Below are 19,100 nucleotides of genomic sequence, written 5' to 3' on the forward strand. Positions count from 1 at the left end.
TGTCTCTGTCCCTCTATCTCTGACTCTCTGTCTCTGTCCCTCTCCCTTTGTCCCTCTCTCTCTGACTCTCTGTCTCTGTCCCTCTCTCTCTGTCTCTGTCCCTCTCTCTCTGACTCTCTGTCTCTGTCCCTCTCCCTTTGTCCCTCTCTCTCTGTCTCTGTCCCTCTCCCTTTGTCCCTCTGTCCCTCTCTCTGACTCTCTGTCTCTGTCCCTCTCCCTTTGTCCCTCTCTCTGACTCTCTGTCTCTGTCCCTCTCTCTCTGACTCTCTGTCTCTGTCCCTCTCCCTTTGTCCCTCTGTCTCTGTCCCTCTCTCTCTGACTCTCTGTCTCTGTCCCTCTCTCTCTGACTCTCTGTCTCTGTCCCTCTCTCTCTGACTCTCTGTCTCTGTCCCTCTCTCTCTCTGACTCTCTGTCTCTGTCCCTCTCTCTCTTATTCTCTGTCTCTGTCCCTCTCTCTCTGACTCTCTGTCTATGTCCCTCTCCCTTTGTCCCTCTGTCCCTCTCTCTCTGACTCTATGTCTCTGTCCCTCTCTCTCTCTCTTTGTCTCTCTGTCCCTCTCTCTCGGTCTCACTGTCTCTGTCTCCAGGTATCTGTAGGTTTAAGGTTTGCTGTCCAAAGGCTGGATGATGCCGGTCCTCACATTGACTTTGACCTACAGATCCACAGGTGACAGACACACACACACACACACACTGCTGAAGAGCTGTGACACACATAACTGTAAAAAGGAACCTCTGTCAGAATTCTGAGTATTTCTGTGGCTTTCCCAAACAAAGAGCGTCGAGACAGATGACCGGAGGAAAACAGACGAGACAAAATATTGATTGTTCACTTCGCCACAAACACATGGTCACTCACTCATTTACTCACACACGCGCGCATGCACACACACCATACATCGTCACCATACATCGCCATGGTGCAGACATTACATCCAAACATCTTTACTGACTCGTGTGCCTCTTATCTTACAGTTCAAACAAAGACAGCTCCAAGAGCAACCCAGTCAGTCTGTCTCTCTCCATCTCTGCCAGAGCTCAGCTAGACCTGAGGGGGTGAGTTACACATCTCTGTTCTGGTTGATCTTTTCGCTAACCCTGTGACAGTAGAATATCTTTGCTCTGTTTGATGCACTTTGTTGTCATACAGTGTATCTCTTTGTCTCATGCCATGTAGGTGAGACAGGTTCATATAGTTTGCTGTATTTCTATTGCTCAGTGTGGTTGAGCCTGTGTATGTTAGTCTGTGTATGTTAGTCTGTGTATGTTAATCATCTATGTGTATGTTAGTCTGTGTATGTTAGTCTGTGTATGCTAATCATGCACACTTGGGCCAGTGCTAGTGCTACTTGGTCACACACACACACACACACACACACACACACACACACACACACACACACACACACACACACACACACACACATGCCTGCACACACATACACACATGTGCTTGCATACACACACACATGTTTGATTTACTATCCTTGTGGGGAACAAAACATTGATTCCCATTCAAACTCCTATTTTCCCTAACCGTTAACCTAACCCCAACCTTAACGCTAAGCTTAACCCCTAAGCCTAAAACTAAACCTTACCCTAACTCCTAAGCCTAAAACTAAACCTTACCCTAACTCCTAAGCCCAACCCCTAACCCTAAAACTAAACCTTTCCCTAACTCCTAAGCCTAACCCCTAACCCTAAAACTAAACCTTACCCTAACTCCTAAGCCTAACCCCTAATGCTAATTGTAACCCTAACTCCCAAGCCTAAAATAGCCTTTTTCCTTGTCAGTCCCCACTTGTCCGGATGTTCCTTGTTTTACCACCCCCCCCCCCCCCCACCCCCCCCCACACACAGACACACAAACACACTTCAAAGCCTGGACCCCAGAGTGACTTGGCTGGGTCTACAGATGTTGTACACACAAACAGACAGTGAGTGATCTGTGGGGGGGCTGTGTGTGTTGGGACTGGAGGGCGGGATGTTAAGGTCCAACCGGCAATGGGTAAGTTGTGTTTGGCAGCGGAGTGGCGAGTGGCTTGGTGTTCACCCCCCAAGTTGTCCTGGACGTTGTAAATCATTTGTTCTCATACTCTCTCTCTCTTCTCTTCTCTTTCTTTCTCTATCGCTCCTCTTTTTCTTTCTTTCTCTCTCCCATCTCTCTCTCTGCCTCTCTCTCTCTCTCTCCCTTTCCAGGGTGTGTCATCCCTCTCAGGTGGTTCTTCCGTTTCCTCATTGGGAGCCCAAAGAGAAGCCGGTCAAAGAGGATGACGTAGGACCCCAGGTCACACACATCTACGAGGTACATACACACACAGTAAAAGCAGTAGCCCTGTAAGTACTGGCTGCTGTCTGATCAAAGGCCTCCTGAACAGTGGTAATTACTGTCATAAAGGAAGAGATAGGGGGGGGATAAGAGGGGGGATCAGACATACGTTTGTGTGTGTATGTGTGTGTTGAAGAGGCAGTGAAGCGGGACATCTGCTGGATGTCTACAGGGTTTGGGACTGCAGTTCTCCTGTCCTGCAGTCTGTCCAGCTGGTTATAGTTAGGTCAGCCAGAGTTTCTCTCTCCGAGAATTCCTGCCTGGAGCGCTGAGACCATGTCCTGTTTGGGGGACTCACCATCATCACCCTCAGAATTAATGAGTGTGTGGAAAGGGGCTAAGCTGAGTGGCTTGGTGTTCTCATACTCTCTCGCTCTCACTCTCTCTTTCTTTCTTTTTCCCTCTCTACTCCTCTCCCCCCTCTCTCTCCATCTCCTCTCTCTACTCCTCTCCCCCCTCTCTCTCCATCTCCTCTCTCTACTCCTCTCCCCCCTCTCTATCCATCTCCTCTCTCTACTCCTCCCTCTCTCTCTTCTTCTCATCTCTCTGTCTCTCCTCTCTTTTTCCCTCTTACTCTCTCAGCTCCATAACTCAGGTCCCAGTAGTATCCGGGAGGCGGAGCTCCAGGTGGGCTGGCCCTCTCGTTTCCGTGACGAACACCTGCTCTACGCTCTGGAGGTTCTGACAGTCGGACCAATCAGCTGCCGGAGCAACACCAGCCTCAACCCCCTGGGCCTACAGGTAACACAACCACACCTCCTGCTGAGACTGGACACGACCCTGTACTCATGCAATGATGTTCTATATTTATTAACCTGTATTGGTCTTCAATGTTTTAGAAACAATGGCATAAATGCTTTTGTGAAGTTACAGCCCAGGTAGATCAAAGTGTGCTGACCCAATCTAGCATTGATGTAGCTTGGTTCTTCTCATAATAAAATAGGGTAACGGGGTGTCATCTACCGTCTGGCTTATGTTTGTGATGATGACTGAGGAATGTGCTTTAATGATGACAGGACAAAGTCACTCATTCCATGTTTATTGAAGACTGTAGGAGGACGGAGAGGGACTAGTGGAGTAGGCCCATAGCAGGGTTGGTGGTGAAGAGCAGGATGCCAGTAAAGACAATGTGGTTGTAGTTGTCATCGTACAGCCCCCAGCCCTTAGGAAGCCTTAAGTACACCAGGTCATCTTTCTCTAGCTCCAGAGCCACGGCGCCTGTCATATACTCATAACCACCATGGAAGTTGTCCTGGACGTTGTATATCATTTGCTCTCCATTTTTGACCAAGAAAACACCCATTTTCTGTCCAGGCTCTCGGCCCATGGAGGTGAATGTGAAGTAGTAGACTCCTCTCACTGGTGCTGAAAACATACCTGTATCAGAGGGGAAGCAGGGAGAGATCAGCACTATCCATCTCTTTTAGGCACTGTAGCAGCCTGCTAATGGTTGGGGTCTGTGCCAGTAGCTGGCCCCTGTGGGCACCACAGGAGCCCGGTGGCACCATAATTGGGTAGGACAGGCTCATAGTAATGACTGGAACGGACTGAAGTGAATGGTATCGAACACATCAAACACATACCATTCCATTCACGCCATTCCAGACAACGTTATGAGCCGTCCTCCCCTCAGCAGCCTCCTGTGGTGGACACGTGAGCATGGAGATTGTGTGTTTATGTTTATACCTTTCTCTGAGTTGTAGATGTATTGCTGTGTGGGTGAACCTGTAGTATTGTTACTGTGTAAGTTTCATCTGTAGTATTGTCGGCGTAAGCTGTACCAGAGTTTGTGTCGTAACCGTTGCCGATGTTGGTGAAGATTTTTTCATAGACCAGAGTGATCTCAGTTTGGAAGGGTCCCACATATCCTGAGTCCGTCAAACCAACAGAAAAGGCCACCTGTCTTCTGTCTGCGAATACATGAGAATGAATTCGATCAAGTCCACCGTAATGTCTAAAATGTCTTCATTTCATACCATACTGTGGGTTTGATTGAATTGATCTGTTCTTACCTAGCCTCAGTTCCTCCACCTGGCTCTCAGCGACACTCAATCTTGCCTCCAGGGCTGAAATAGCAAGAAAATAATATCTTAATAAACTCATACTCTGAGGTAGCTTTGTTGTCATTGCTGTGCTTAGATACATCCTGATTAGATCAATTAGATCAGTCAGCGGTCCAGGAGAGTGATTGTAGCCTAGCTCTTATTAGTGCAGCATAGTTACATGCATTCTCTTTCTCCAGCTCCGCTACTTGCCTCTCACTGGTTGTCACTCTGACCCCAAGGCTAACAGTTCTGCTGCTTGGGCTGGAATCATGCACGTCAATATCCAGAGGCGTTCATCATCTTCTTAAAAAATGTACTACTCATTACCTGCATTCTCTTTCTTCAACTCTGCCACCTGGCTCTCACTGGTTGTCACTCTGTTCTTCAAGTCTGACAGTTCTGCTGCTTGGGCTGAAATTATATTAATATTTTAGAGAGGCAAAAGACAATATCCAGAGCTGTGGTTTTTCTTCTTTCTTCTATTGAACAAATGATTCACTTTTTCTAAGTTCATTATTACCTGCATTCTCTTTCTTCAGTTCATCCAGCTTGCTCTCATTGGCTGTCACTCTGGTCCTCAAGGCTAACACAAGTGAATTTCCAGAAATGTTCATGTTTCCAGTGACTTATTTGACTAAATATTTTTCATAGCCAATTGCTTATCATCATTACCTGCATTATTTTTCTCCAGGTCTGCCACATGACTCTCACCTACTGTCACTCTGGCCTCCAGGGCTAGAAGATCATTTATGCAAGAACATCATTTATGATGACAATGATAAGCCATGATGTAGTTTTGTTACTTCGCTTTGTTTTTTCATATCTTGAAATGAGCGGAATCTTATTATGTGCAGGTGAAGAATACATGTAGTCCTTCTTATAAGTGAAACATTTGAGTCACCTGCATTCGCTTTCTTCAGTTCTGCCACCTGCCTTTCGCTGGCTGTCAATCTGGTGTCCAGGGCTGAAATAGTATAAAAATAATTAACAGTAAAAATGGATATCAAACACACACTTTTGCACAATATATCTTACCTGCATTTACTTTCTTCAGTTCAGCTACCTGACTCTCACTGGTTGTCAATCTGTTCTTCAAGTCTGACAGTTCTACTGCTTGGGCTGAAATTATATAAACATTGTAGAGAGGCAATAAACAATATCCAGAGCTGTGCTTTTTTCTATTGAGTAAATTATTAACTCAATCGTTTTTCAAAACACTTCTTGTTACCTGCATTCTGTTTCTTCAGTTCTGTCACCTGGCTCTGAAGGGTTGTCACTCTGCTCCCCAAGGATAACAGTTCAGCTACTTGGTCTTGAATCATATGAGTCAATATCCAAAGTTGTTCATCTTTCTAGGCAATTAATTATTAACTGAATTATTTTCAATTCACATGTAATCATTACCTGCATTCTCTTTCTCCAGCTCCTCCACCTGTTTCTCACTGGCTGTCACTCTGGCCTCCAGGGCTAGAAAATAGTTTATGTTTTAGCATAATTTATGATAAAAAAATGTTAAACCAAGATGTAGCTTTATGATATCCTGAAATATGCTGAATCATGTTAAATTGAGACCTATATGTGGTAGTTCTTATAAGTAAAGATGCACTACATTGCCACAGGTATGTGGACACCTGCTCATTGAACATCTCATTCCAAAATCATGGGCATTAATATGGAGTTTTTCCACCCTTTGCTTCTATAACAGCCTCCACACTTCTGGGAAGGCTTTCCACTAGATGTTAGAACATTGCTGTAGGGACTTCCATTCAGCAGCAAGAGCATTAGTGAGGTCGGGCAACGACATTGGGCGATTAGGCCTGGCTCACAGTCAGCGTTCCAATTCATCCTGAAGGTGTTCGATGGGGTTGAGGTCAGGGCTCTGTGCAGGCCAGTCAAGTTCTTCCACACCGATCTCGAAAAAACCTTTTCTGTTTGGACCTTGCTTTGGGCACAGGGGCATTGTCATGCTGAAACAGGAAAGGGCCTTCCCCAAACTGTTGTCACAAAGTTGGAAGCACAGAATCATCTAGAATGTAATTGTATGATGTAGCGTTAAGATTTAATTTCTCTAGATCTAGCTCGAACCATGAAAAACTGCCCCAGACCATTATACCTCTTCCACCAAACTGTACAGTCGGCATTATTCATTGGGGCAGGTAGCATACTCCTGGCATCCGCCAAACCCAGATTCGTCCGTCGGACTGCCAGATGGTGAAGTGTGATTCATTTGTCCAGAGAACGTGTTTCCACTGCTCCAGAGTTCAATGGTGGCAAGCTTTACACCCCTCCAGCCAACGCTTGGCACTGTGCATGGTGATCTTAGGCTTGTGTGCAGCTGTTCGGCCACGGAAACCCATTTCATGAAGCTCCCGACTAACAGTTCCTGTGCTGGCGTTGCTTCCAGAGGCAGTTTGGAACTCAGTAGTGAGTGCTGCAACCAAGGACAGATTATTTTTATGCGCTACATGCTTCAGCACTAAGCGGCCTCGTTCTGTGAGCTTGTATGGCCTATCACTTAGCAGCTGAACCGTTGTTGCTCCTAGACGTTTCCACTTCACAATAACAGAACTTACAGTTGCCTGGGGCAGCTCTAGCAGGGCACAAATTTGACAAACTGTCTTGTTGGAAAGGTGGTATCCTATGACGGTGCCACGTTGAAAGTCAGTGAGTTCATCAGTAAGGCCATTCTACTGCCAATGTTTGTCTATGGAGATTGCATGGCGGTGTGATCGATTTTATACACCTGTCAGCAACGGTGTGGCTGAAATAGCCAAATCCACTAATTTGAAGGGGTGTCCACATACGTTTGTATATATAGTGTATAGAGTCACCTGCGTTCTTCGCCTTCAGTTCTGCCACATGATTCTCACTAACTGTCACTCTGGACTCCAGGGCTAGAAAATAATGCATACAAGAAAACAATTAACTGTGATGTAGCTTTGTTACATTGCTTTGCTTTATCACGTCCTAACATTAGCTGAATCCTGTTCAGGTGAGGCACACATGTAGTAGCTCTTATATGTAAAAAAAATGCCACCTGTATTCTTTCCCATCAGTTCTGCCACCTGCTTCTCACTGGCTGTTACTCTGGCCTCCAGGGCTAGGAGATCATTTATGCAAGAAAATCATTTATTTTGAAAAGTATGTAGCTTTGTTGCGTCACTTTGGTTTTTCATATCTTGAAATGAGCGGAATCTTATTATGTGCAGGTGAAGAATACATGTAGTCTTTCTTATAAGTGAAACATTTGAGTCACCTGCATTCTCTTTCTTCAGTTCTGCCACCTGGCTCTGAAGGGTTGCCACTCTGCTCCCCAAGGATAACAGTTGTGCTGCTTGGTCTTGAATCATATAAGTCAATATCCAAAGTTGTTCATCTTTCTAGGCAATTAATTATTAACTGAATTATTTTCAATTCACATGTAATCATTACCTGCATTCTCTTTCTCCAGCTCCTCCACCTGTTTCTCACTGGCTGTCACTCTGGCCTCCAGGGCTAGAAAATAGTTTATGTTTTAGCATAATTTATGATAAAAAAATGTTAAACCAAGATGTAGCTTTATGATATCCTGAAATAAACGGAATCATGTTAAAGTGAGAGCTAATATGTGGTAGTTCTTATAAGTAAAGATAAATAGTCACCTGCGTTCTTTCCCTTCAGTTCTGCCACATGACTCTCACTGACTGTCACTCTGGCCTCCAGGGCTAGGAAATATGGCATACAAGAAAACAATGAACTGTGATGAAGCTTTGTAACGTCGCTTTGCTTGATTACATCCTAACATTAGCTGAATCATGTGCAGGTGAAGCGTACATGCATTAGCTCTGATAAGTAAAACATTTTAGTCACCTGCATTTTTGGCCATCAGCTCTGCCACCTGGCTCTCACTGGCGGTCACTGTGTTCCCCAGGGCTGACAGCTGTGCTGCTTGATCTGGAATTATAGAAATCTAGTAAAGAGGCAAAAGGTATTATCCAGAACTGTGATTATTATTTTCTTCTATTGAGCAAATTATTAACTCAATAGTTCATCAGAACACATTTAATTATTACCTGCATTCTCTTTCTTCAGTTCTGCCATCTGGCTCTGAAGGGCTGTTAGTTGGCTTTCCAAGGATAACATTAGTGCTGCTTGGCCTGGAATCATATAAACATAGTAGACGATATGTAACATCCATATGTAATAGGCAATATCCAATATGTTGTTGTTTCTATTGAGAAAGTTAACTCAATATATATATTTTTAAAACATCTCGTTATTACCTGCATTCTCTTTCTTCAAGTCTTCCACCTGGTTCTCACTGGTTGTCACTCTGGCCTCCAGGTCTATCATTTTTTTAATGATAAAAACAATGAACCCTGATATAGCTTTGTTACATCACATTGCTTTTCATATCCTGAAATGAGCTGAATCATGTTCAGGTGAGGAATACACAGTATGTAGTAGTTCTTACAAGTAAAACATTTTAGTCACCTGCATTCTTCCCCTTCAGATCCTTCAGCTGGCTCTCACTGGCTGTGGATCTGGCCTCCAGGGCTGAAGTAGTATGAGAGTAATTAACGGTAAATGAGCAGAAAAACACTTGTTTGCACCATATAGCTTATCTTACTGTACCTGCATTCTCTTTCTTCAGTTCCGCTACCCGACTCTCACTGGCTGTCACTCTGGCCTCCAGGACTAAGATCAGACAGTTGGAAAATGTAGAATGTTTTATTAGTTGTAAGTGTTATTTACTGTCAGAATACATGAGGGTGAAGTTAATATTAGTGCTTTACCTGCATTCTCTTTCTTCACTTCGTCCACCTGGCTCTCACTGGCTGTCATTCTGGCCTCCAGCGCTGAAGTAGCATGAAAATAAACATTGCTGAACATATCGACCATTGCTGTTTTTTTGTGACCAAATTAGAATTGTTTTAGTTATTTACTTATTTGTTGGGGGGTACATTATCCATTTCAAAAGTATACGTTTATAAAAACTTGTAATCTGCCGCTCACCAGCAACAAAAAATTGTAAGAAATACATACAGAGTTTAACAATAAATAGTAAATTCAGTATAAACAGGAAAATAAAAAAGAAGTGGGCCTCCCCCAACTTCCCATCCCATTCCCCCAGCCAACATGTCTCCATACAACTCCCCCTACCCCCATGTTTCCCACCCCTTCCCATCCCATTCCCCCAGCCAACATGTCTCCATACAACTCCCCCTACCCCCATGTTTCCCACCCCTTCCCAAACCATAGAAAACCCTCCCCATACCACCCCTTACCCATGGGGCTGAAAGTAAAGAAAGTAAAATAAATATTGAAATAGGTGTGTATATATAGTGCCTAAAGAAAGTATTCACACCCCTTTACTTGTTCCACATTTTGTTGTGTCATAGCCTGAATTAAACATTTATTAAATTGAGATACTGTGTCGCTGACCTACACACAATACCGCATAATGTCAAAGTGGAATTTTGTTTGTTGAAAAGGTTTTTAATTAATCAAAAATGTAAAGCTGAAATGTCTTAAGTCAATAAGTATTCAACCCCTTTGTTATGGCAAGCATAAATAAGTTCAGGAGTAAAAATGTGCTTCACAAATCGCATAATAAATTGCATGGACTCATTCCGTGTTCAATAAAATTGGTTAACATGATTTTTGAATGACTACTGTACCCCACACATACAATTATCAGTAAGGTCCCTCAATCGAGTAGTGAATTTCAAGCACAGATTCAACCACAAAGGCCAGGGAGGTTTTCCAATGCTTCACAAAGAAGGCCACCGATTGGTAGATGTGTACAAATTTAAAAAAGCAGATGCTGAATATCCCTTTGAGCATTTAAAAGTTATTAATTAGGCTTTGGGTGGTGTATCAATAGATCCTGTCACTACAAGATATAGGCGTCCTTCCTAACTCAGTTGTAGAGAGGAAGGAATCAAATCTAGGCTGTTTCACATCCAGCAGTGATTGGGAGTCCCATAGGGCGGCGTACAATTGGCCCAGCGTCGTCCGGGTTTGGCCGGTGTAGGCCGTCATTGTAAATAACAATTTGTTCTTAACTGACTTGCAGAGTTAAATAAAGGTTACTTTTTTTTAACTTTGAGACCAATGGTATTTTTAGAACAGTTACAGAGTTTAATGGTTGTGGTATGAGAACTGAAAATGGATCAACAACTTCTAGTAGTAACTGCATCCACTGGTGAATTGGAAGAGAGTGAGGAGACCAGCAATGTGACATAGAGCTTTTTAAAATGACAAGTTCAAAACTTCACTTACAGAATCATACATCTCATATGCAAAAAAAAATGTGCTACATCATGTTAATTCATAGTAGTCTCCTTATTACCTGCATTCTCTTTCTTCAGTTCCACCACCTGGCTCTCACTGGCTGTCACTCTGGCCTCCAGGACTGAAATAGCATGAAAATATGTAGCTGAGATGCAGCTAAAACAAAGCTTTGTTTATTTCTCCCTGAAATTAGCTATGCTCATCTGAGGCACAATAGTTCTTATGAAGTCTACCTTTAAAGAAAGATGGGAACCCCTGTGCTAAGCAATCCCTTTGCGGTAACTCTGGGCTGAAATCATAAGGAAATGTGTCTTGTACATTATCATAAAATGTCCAGCAAAATCCACAGCTGTACATTTTTGATTGAGCTAATGAACTAAATCGTATTTTGTCAAATTAGCATTTTTGTCATCACCTTCATTCTAGATCTGTAAATGGAACGTCAGTATCACATTGGCACTCTGTCTGTCGTCTAGGTCTGTCAGTTCTGCTGCTTGAGCTTTAATGATAAAGATATACTGTAGCCTGTGTATGATCCATTTCAGCAGCTGACTTTTCTATTGAGTGAATTATTATCTAAATCCATTTAGGAAATGACATCTAACGATGATTATATGTGTTCTCTGTCTTCAGCTTGACCACTCTGTCCCCCCCCCCCAGGACTGAAATGGCACCAACATAAATGTCCAAACTTATCAATCAATACAGAATGAGAGTTAAGCACTACTTACTTTTGCAGTGTGATTGGTTTCATTACCTGTATTATTACGTGAGGCTACCTTTGTTCTTTCTTTCTCTGTCTATATGTGCATTACTACAGTACCTGTGTTCTTATTCTCCAACTTCTCTACTCGTTTCTTTGTGTTGTTCAGCATGAGTCTCAGGTGATACAGCTCATCCCAGACAGCATCTATGGTAGTGAATAGAATGTTCTGGTCAATCTGATCCATCCCTCCTTTACTCTCTCCCTCAGCCCAGGCCCCAGACAGATAGAACATCAAGCACCAGCATAGCTACAACACCCCTCATTTTGAATGATGCCTTAGTTCAATAGTAATGAAATGTCTATGAGTCTCAGTACCAGCAAAAAGAAGGGGGGGGGGCAGAATGGGGAATCTTTATAGAAACACGTCAACAAGAACTAGCCCACTACGTGAGAAGTCAACATGTGGTGGATATAAAAAAAATAGCACCAAGGGCATCTGATCAAACATCAAGAGAACCAGAGTAACCCAGAATCCCTGTGTTGTTTGGTCTTTTATTTTTCCACAAGGTTGAAAACTGACTACAAGGCTGCTGATCAGGCTACTAGACAGTGTGTCATCTACAATATGTATGCCTTGCAATAGTGTTCAAACCCCTTGGATTTCTTCACATTTTATTGTGTTAGAAAGTGGGATTCAAATGGACTTCATTGTAATTTTTTGTTTAGACAAAATACTATGTAATGTCAAAGTCTAATAAAAATTATATTTTAAAAAATTATAATAAAAATGTGATAACTTTAGCAAGGTACTGTAAGTGTGTACCTGTGGTGTTTTATGTTTAGATGATTGGTTGGTCTTAAAAGTGGTTTGTAATAATGTGACTTCATTATCTCCTCTCCTTCTCGCTCTCACACTCGCTCGCTCTATCTCTCTTTCTGTCTCTCTCTCTCTCAGACATCCTCTGTCCAGGACACTCCAGAACTGTTGGGCTTTCTGAGGAACAGTAGCTCTCCTCACCGCTACAGGCGAGCCACCAATGCTGCCCAGCCCTACAGCAGCAAGACCCTGGTACTTACTTTCAGTGTCAGCTTGTTTGGTATACAGCAGCAGTTTTGGAATGTATATGAACTCTCTTTCTCTCTGTAGAACTGCAGTAACATCATTTGTCTAAGAGTTCTGTGTGTGGTCGGGCGGTTGGACCGTGGTCAGAGCGCTGTAGTCAAGATCCGCTCCCGACTCTGGGCTCACACCTTCCTCCAGGTGAGCACAAGCACACAAACATAAACCCAGACTTATATACTGATGGGAGTATTAGTATTATTGTATGTATTAATGTTATTATTAGTATTAAGAAATAAAGTATCTATAACATGTATTCACCTTGCAGAGACGTAACGACCCATACCTCCTCAACTCCACCGTGTCCTTCAGAGTGACGGCCCTGCCCTACCGCCTCCAACCCTCCTCCTTACCCCAACACACCACTTCAGTAAGATACCTCTGACACTAACCCATACCTTCTCAACTCTACCGTGTCCTTCAGAGTGACGGCCCTGTCCTACCGCCACCAACCCTCCTCCTTACCCCAACACACCACTTCAGTAAGATATCCCTGACACTAACCCATACCTCTACACTCTTATGAGAAAAGGAGCCTGGAAGAACCTTCTGAGATTCAAAATATTGCCACACAGGGAACTTTTCCAGTTCAAAAAGTACTTAAGTACTTTACACCACTGGTCTTTGAGGAACCCCTGTTTAAAGGTTGAAACAGGAACCTTTTTGTGATGGGAGGGGTTCAATTTTGAACTTTTTCAATAATATATTGTAGAGTCTGCGAGCCTATCAGAAGATTGGAGGCATGGCTTATTTGGCCACCCATTATGAGTAAATGTCATTCCTGCTCATCATGTTAAGTTTATACACTGCATATTACATATTCTAATAAAATAATAATGATATTAACATTACTGATTACATATACATACAATACCTTTCAAAAGTTTGGGGTCACTTAGAAATGTCCTCGTTTTTTAAAGAAAAGCAAAAAAAAGTTTTTCAAGTGCTGATTAAAGAAGCAATAAAACTGGCCTTCTTTAGACTAGTTGAGTATTTGGAGCATCAGCACTTGTGGGTTCGATTACAGGCTCAAAATGTCCAGAAACAAAGTCCTTTCTTCTGAAACTCGTCAGTCTATTCTTGTTCTGAGATATTAAGGCTATTCCATGTGAGAAATTGCTAAGAAATTGAAGATCTCATACAACGCTGTGTACTACTCCCTTCACAGAACAGTGGGAGGCCCCGATGCACAACTGAGCAAGAGGACAAGTACATCAGTGTCTAGTTTGAGAAACAGACGCCTCAAAAGTCCTCAACTGGCAGCTTCATTAAATAGTACCCGCAAAAGACCACTTTATGCGATGTGCAATGTAGAGAACACCGGAAGAAGAATTATAATTTAAATACCATAGTGAATTATTGTAATGATTGTTTATGTGTCAATTAATCCCATAGGGGATGGGTTGCCGATTGGCGATTTGACACACAAAAATAAAATGTAATTCATTCAAGTTATAAAGTGGTAACTATTCCAACTTTGGGATTTGCATAGGCTCTTGAGGAGCTCATACACCTCTGTAAGCTCCATTGAAGCTACACAACTGTCAGTGTTCAACCTTAACATATGATGACAATATAACAGATGAACAGGTGTCAGAGGAAGACAGAGAGCGCCTGAGTGAACATTTCTCAATTCCTGAATTGTTGGAGGCCATTAAATCCTTACCTTCTAATACATCACCTGGGGAGGATGGCTTCCCTCCAGAGTTCTATAAAGAATTTAGGGAGCTGTTGGTCCCCTACCTTATGGAGGTACTTTAAAAAGCCGGGGAAGACAACTGCTTTCCAGAGTCTTTCTCTCAAGCAGTGATTACTGTAATCCACAAGAAAGGGAAAAAGTCCGCCTCCTATAGACCAATCTCCTTAACACGGATTGTAAACTGGTCACCAAGATGCTATCTAAGAGACGGGAGTCATGTCTTCCCCTGTTGGTCAACCCAGATCAGACTGGCTTCATAATTAATAGATTGTCCCCCAATAATCTCAGAAGGTTCTTTGATATAATTCACCTTGCTAACAAAAACAAAATGCCTAGTGTCGCAGTCTCCCTCGACGCTGAAAAGGCCTTTGATAGGGTTGAATGGCCATAACTCTTTCACGTCTTAGAAAAGTTTGGTTTAGGTACAAATCAACTAAAGCTAGGATTGCTACCAATGGGATTACTTCCTCCTCTTTCCCTCTCTATAGGGGGAACGGACAAGGTTGCCCAATTAGCCCTGACCTCTTTGCCCTCGCCATCAAACCTTTAGCTGAGGCTATTAGAACGTACCCTGACTTACATGGCTTTGAGGTGGGCCCCCATACCCATAAATTATTACTCTTTGCGGACGACCTTATCTTATTTCTAACAAAACCAGAACACTCCCTCTCTCACTTGCAGGTCCTACTACAGTGTTATAGGTCTTTCTCTGGATATAAGGTCAATTTTGATAAAAGCGAAATCTTACCGTTGTCTGTCTTTGACTACCATACCATCAAGCACAAGTTTCCTTTTAGATGGTCGCCTATGGGCTTCACATATTTGGGCATAATGGTGGATGGTAACCTGCACAACCTCTATAAACTTAATCTGGCCAGCTTGTTGCAAAAGGTGGAGGGTGACCTTTGTAAATAGATGGACTTGCCTCTCACTCTACTGGGTAGAATCAATGCAATTAAAATGAATGTCCTGCCCAGATTTCTATATTTGTTTCAATCTCTCCCTATCCCTGTGCCCGCAGCATTCTTTTCCTCTCTCGACAAGCTGACCAGACGGTTTATCTGGCACGGCAAAACCCCTAGGCTTGGTCTGGATTATCTGAACTTTGATTACGGTCAAGGGGGCTTAAAGAATGTACTACTGGGCTGCACAGTCTAGGTTTCTGGCTCAGAGGTTTGACAATGGTCCCTCTCCCTCATGGTTGAACATTGAAAAGCTTGCGGTAAATGATGACACTGGGGCAGAATTGTTTTACAAATGGGACAGAAAATCTATAAAAACCATCACAGACAAACCTTTAGTCATACATTCTGTCCTGGCATGGTGCAAACTGCATGAGCTGTTCAGACGAGGGGGATTCCTTTCCCCTAAAACCCCTTTATGGAACAATAGATTGATCCCTATGTTTTTCCAGAATAGTAACTTTAGACCATGGTCTGATAAGGGGATCACTCTTCTGGAACATTGTTACGAGGAGGGAGTTCTTATGTCTTTTGATCAGCTGAAACAGAAATACCACTTGCCTAACAGGGACTTCTTTAGCTACCTACAACTACGAAACTTTATTAGGGTGACTCTCACCCCATCTAGACTGCACAAGTTCAACCCAGATATCTCCTCCCTATGTTTTAGATGTGGCTCAGATGAAGGAACATTCCTCCATTCCACTTGGCAGTGTTCAAAACTACACGGTTTCTGGCAGGGGGTATGCTATACCATATCCTCAATTCACGGGGTTGCATTCCCTTTAGACCCGGAGGTCTGTCTACTGGGTAACTTTACTAACTCCAATCTTAGGCAAAGCCATACAATAAAGCTAACAGAAATATTGCTAGCAATGGCCACGAAATGTATTGCCTTGAAATGGAAATTGGATTCCTCCCTGCCAGTTGCAATGTGGCTATCGGAAGTTAATAGTTGTATCCCTTTGGAGAAAATCACTTACTGCTTGAGGAATAAGTTAAAGACATTTTACAGAATTTGGCAACCTTTTATTGACTATATGGAGAATCTCCCCCCAATCTCATTGATTGAATCTCTATATAACCCTTATATCATGTTTCACACGTAATGTATAGCATGTAGCTTATGATCCAATGGCTCATTATTTTTATTTTTTATTTTAGTCTTTATTATGACTTATTTATTGTATGTTTGTGTATGTATGTATGTATATATATATATATATATATATAAATATATATATATATATATATATATATATATTACGCTCGTCTGTTACTGTCATTTTGTCCTGTTGCTGTCTAATATCTTTTCACTTTTGTTTTGAATGTTCTTATTTGGAAAATGCAAAAATAAAAAATATTTTTTAAAAGAACAGATGAACAAGAATGACATTTACCCCCTAAAAAGATCTATCTGAAAGCCACGTCCCTACTAAGCCATGCCTCCAGTCAAGGGTTTTTCTACATTAAAACATTAAAGGTTCTTCCAAAACAAATCACATTTTATTTGTCACATACACATGGTTAGCAGATGTTAATGCGAGTGTAGCGAAATGCTTGTGCTTCTGGTTCCGACCATGCAGTAATATCTAACAATTAATCAAAAAATTTTACAACAACTACCTTTACAAGTGTAAAGGAATGAATAAGAATATGTACATAAAGATATGTGGATGTGCGAGGGCCGAACGGCATAGGCAGATGCAGTAGATGGTATAGAGTACAGTATATACATATGAGATGAGTAATGTAGGGTATGTAAACATTATTTAAAGTGGCTAGTGATACATTTATTACATACAATTTTAATTATTAAAGTGGCTAGAGATTTGAGTCAGTATGTTGGCAGCAGCCACTCAATGTTAGTGATGGCTGTTTAGCAGTCTGATGGCCTTGAGATAGAAGCTGTTTTTCAGTCTCTCTGTCCCTGCTTTGATGCACCTGTACTGACCTCGCCTTCTGGATGATAGCGGGGTGAACAGGCAGTGGCTCAGGTGGTTGTTGTCCTTGATGATCTTTTTGGCCTTCCTGTGACATCGGGTGGTGTAGGTGTCCTGGAGGGCAGGTAGTTTGCCCCCGGTGATGCGTTGTGCAGACCTCACTACCCTCTGGAGAGCCTTACGGTTGTGAGCAGAGCAGTTGCCGTACCAGGCGGTTATACAGACTGACAGGATGCTCTCGATTGTGCATCTGTAAAAGTTTGAGTGTTTTTGGTGACAAGCCAAATTTCTTCAGCCTCCTGAGGTTGAAGAAGCGCTGCTGCGCCTTCTTCACGACGCTGTCTGTGTGGGTGGACCGTTTCAGTTTGTCCGTGATGTGTATGCGGAGGAACTTAAAACTTTCCACCTTCTCCACCACTGTCCCGGTCGATTTGGATAGGGGGCTGCTCCCTCTGCTGTTTCCTGAAGTCCACGATCATCTCCTTTGTTTTGTTGACATTGAGTGTGAGGTTATTTTCCTTACACCACACTCCAAGGGCCCTCAACTCCTCCCTATAAGTCATCTCGTCATTGTTGGTAATCAAGCCTACCACTGTAGTGTCGTCTGCAAACTTGATGATTGAGTTGGAGGAGTGCATGGCCACGCAGTCATGGGTGAACAGGGAGTACAGGAGAGGGCTGAGAACACACCCTTGTGGGGCCCCAGTGTTGAGGATCAGCGGGGTGGAGATGTTTCCTTCTCTCACCACCTGGGGGCGGCCCGTCAGGAAGCCCAGGACCCAGTTGCACAGGGCAGGGTTGAGACCCAGGGTCTCAAGCTTAATGACGAGTTTGGAGGGTACTATGGTGTTGAAATGCTGAGCTGTGGTCGATGAACAGCATTCTTACATAGGTATTCCTCTTGTCCAGATGGGTTAGGGCAGTGTGATTGCGATTGCGTCGTCTGTGGACCTATTGGGCGGTAAGCAAATTGGAGTGGGTCTAGGGTGTCAGGTAGGGTGGAGGTGATATGATCCTTGACTAGTCTCTCAAAGCACTTCATGATGATGGAAGTGAGTGCTACGGGGCGATACTCATTTAGCTCAGTTACCTTAGCTTTCTTGGGAACAGGAACAATGGTGGCCCTCTTGAAGCATGTGGGGACAGCACACTGGGATAAGGATTGATTGATCATGTCCGTAAATACACCAGCCAGCTGGTCTGCGCATGCTCCTAGAACCTAACCATAGGTGCAAGTGTGAACCATTATCAATGGCTCCTCAAGGATCTCCAGGGTTCTTAGTCACCACTAATTCTAAGAGTGTACCCTGCCTTACCGCCTCCAGCCCTTCTGCTTACCCCAATATACCACTTCAATAAGATAACCCTAACACTAACCCTTACCTCTACTCTGCCCTTTAGCCTCCAGACATCCTCCTTACCCCAACACACCACTTCAATAAGATACCCCTAACACTAACCCTTACCTCTACCCTGCCCTATAGCTTCCAGACATCCTCCTTACCCCAACACACCACTTCAATAAGATACCCCTAACAATAACCCTTACCTCTACCCTGCCCTATAGCCTCCAGCCCTCCTCCTTACCCCAACACACAACTTCAGTAAGATGTGACATCCACCCTAACTAGTACCTACAATAACCCTTACCCTGAACCCCATCCAGCCTGCAACTAACTGTGTGTGTGTGTGTGTGTGTGTGTGTGTGTGTGTGTGTGTGTGTGTGTGTGTGTGTGTGTGTGTGTGTGTGTGTGTGTGTGTGTGTGTGTGTGTGTGTGTGTGTGTGTGTGTGTGTGTGTGTGTTATAGATGGGTACACTGGTGCTTTGGGGAACTCCTGATGTGGCGTTTGCTATTCCTCTGTGGGTCATCATCCTAGCCATCCTACTGGGACTGCTGGTCCTGGCCATGCTAACACTGGCCATGTGGAAGGTACACACACACACACACACACACACACACACACACACACACACACACACACACACACACACACACACACACACACACACACACACACA

The 19,100-nt window shown here is 43.3% G+C and overlaps 2 protein-coding genes across 2 annotated transcripts in view; one reads left to right on the forward strand and one right to left on the reverse strand.

The window, feature by feature from the left end:
- Positions 1 to 19,100, forward strand: part of LOC110534631 (integrin alpha-8) — a 61,945-nt gene that overhangs the window by 39,221 nt on the left and 3,624 nt on the right. The window contains exons 22-29 of the mRNA XM_090195388.1: positions 588 to 667; positions 976 to 1,056; positions 2,200 to 2,305; positions 2,912 to 3,070; positions 12,312 to 12,425; positions 12,504 to 12,617; positions 12,745 to 12,846; positions 18,889 to 19,011. Of these exons, the coding sequence (XP_090051514.1) occupies positions 588 to 667; positions 976 to 1,056; positions 2,200 to 2,305; positions 2,912 to 3,070; positions 12,312 to 12,425; positions 12,504 to 12,617; positions 12,745 to 12,846; positions 18,889 to 19,011 (879 nt within the window). The remainder of the gene's footprint in view (positions 1 to 587; positions 668 to 975; positions 1,057 to 2,199; positions 2,306 to 2,911; positions 3,071 to 12,311; positions 12,426 to 12,503; positions 12,618 to 12,744; positions 12,847 to 18,888; positions 19,012 to 19,100) is intronic.
- On the reverse strand, positions 3,356 to 11,741 carry LOC110486122 (uncharacterized). The gene is made up of 23 exons (XM_021557494.3): positions 11,474 to 11,741; positions 10,709 to 10,771; positions 9,150 to 9,212; positions 8,989 to 9,051; positions 8,848 to 8,910; positions 8,637 to 8,699; positions 8,427 to 8,510; positions 8,224 to 8,307; positions 8,016 to 8,078; positions 7,807 to 7,869; positions 7,631 to 7,714; positions 7,412 to 7,474; positions 7,206 to 7,268; positions 5,779 to 5,841; positions 5,603 to 5,686; positions 5,410 to 5,493; positions 5,276 to 5,338; positions 5,047 to 5,109; positions 4,895 to 4,957; positions 4,702 to 4,785; positions 4,342 to 4,395; positions 4,111 to 4,239; positions 3,356 to 3,706 (listed from the first exon to the last, which is right to left on the reverse strand). Exons 1-23 carry the CDS (start codon positions 11,646 to 11,648, stop codon positions 3,399 to 3,401), a joined length of 1,989 nt encoding a protein of 662 aa, XP_021413169.3. The 5' UTR covers positions 11,649 to 11,741; the 3' UTR covers positions 3,356 to 3,398.

Source organism: Oncorhynchus mykiss, chromosome 2 (genome assembly GCF_057628025.1).
Source record: "Oncorhynchus mykiss isolate SJ-2025 chromosome 2, ASM5762802v1, whole genome shotgun sequence".
Lineage (NCBI taxonomy): Eukaryota > Metazoa > Chordata > Actinopteri > Salmoniformes > Salmonidae > Oncorhynchus > Oncorhynchus mykiss.

Excerpts from the sequence above, each read along its gene's own strand:
- LOC110486122 (XM_021557494.3), bottom strand. The coding sequence starts at position 11,648 with ATGTTCTATCTGTCTGGGGCCTGGGCTGAGGGAGAGAGTAAAGGAGGG. Across the intron at positions 8,511-8,636 it reads CTTGAAGAAAGAGAATGCAG|GCCAAGCAGCACTAATGTTA; the intron begins GTAATAACGAGA and ends ATATGATTCCAG. Across the intron at positions 3,707-4,110 it reads CGGTTACGACACAAACTCTG|GTATGTTTTCAGCACCAGTG; the intron begins GTACAGCTTACG and ends CCTCTGATACAG.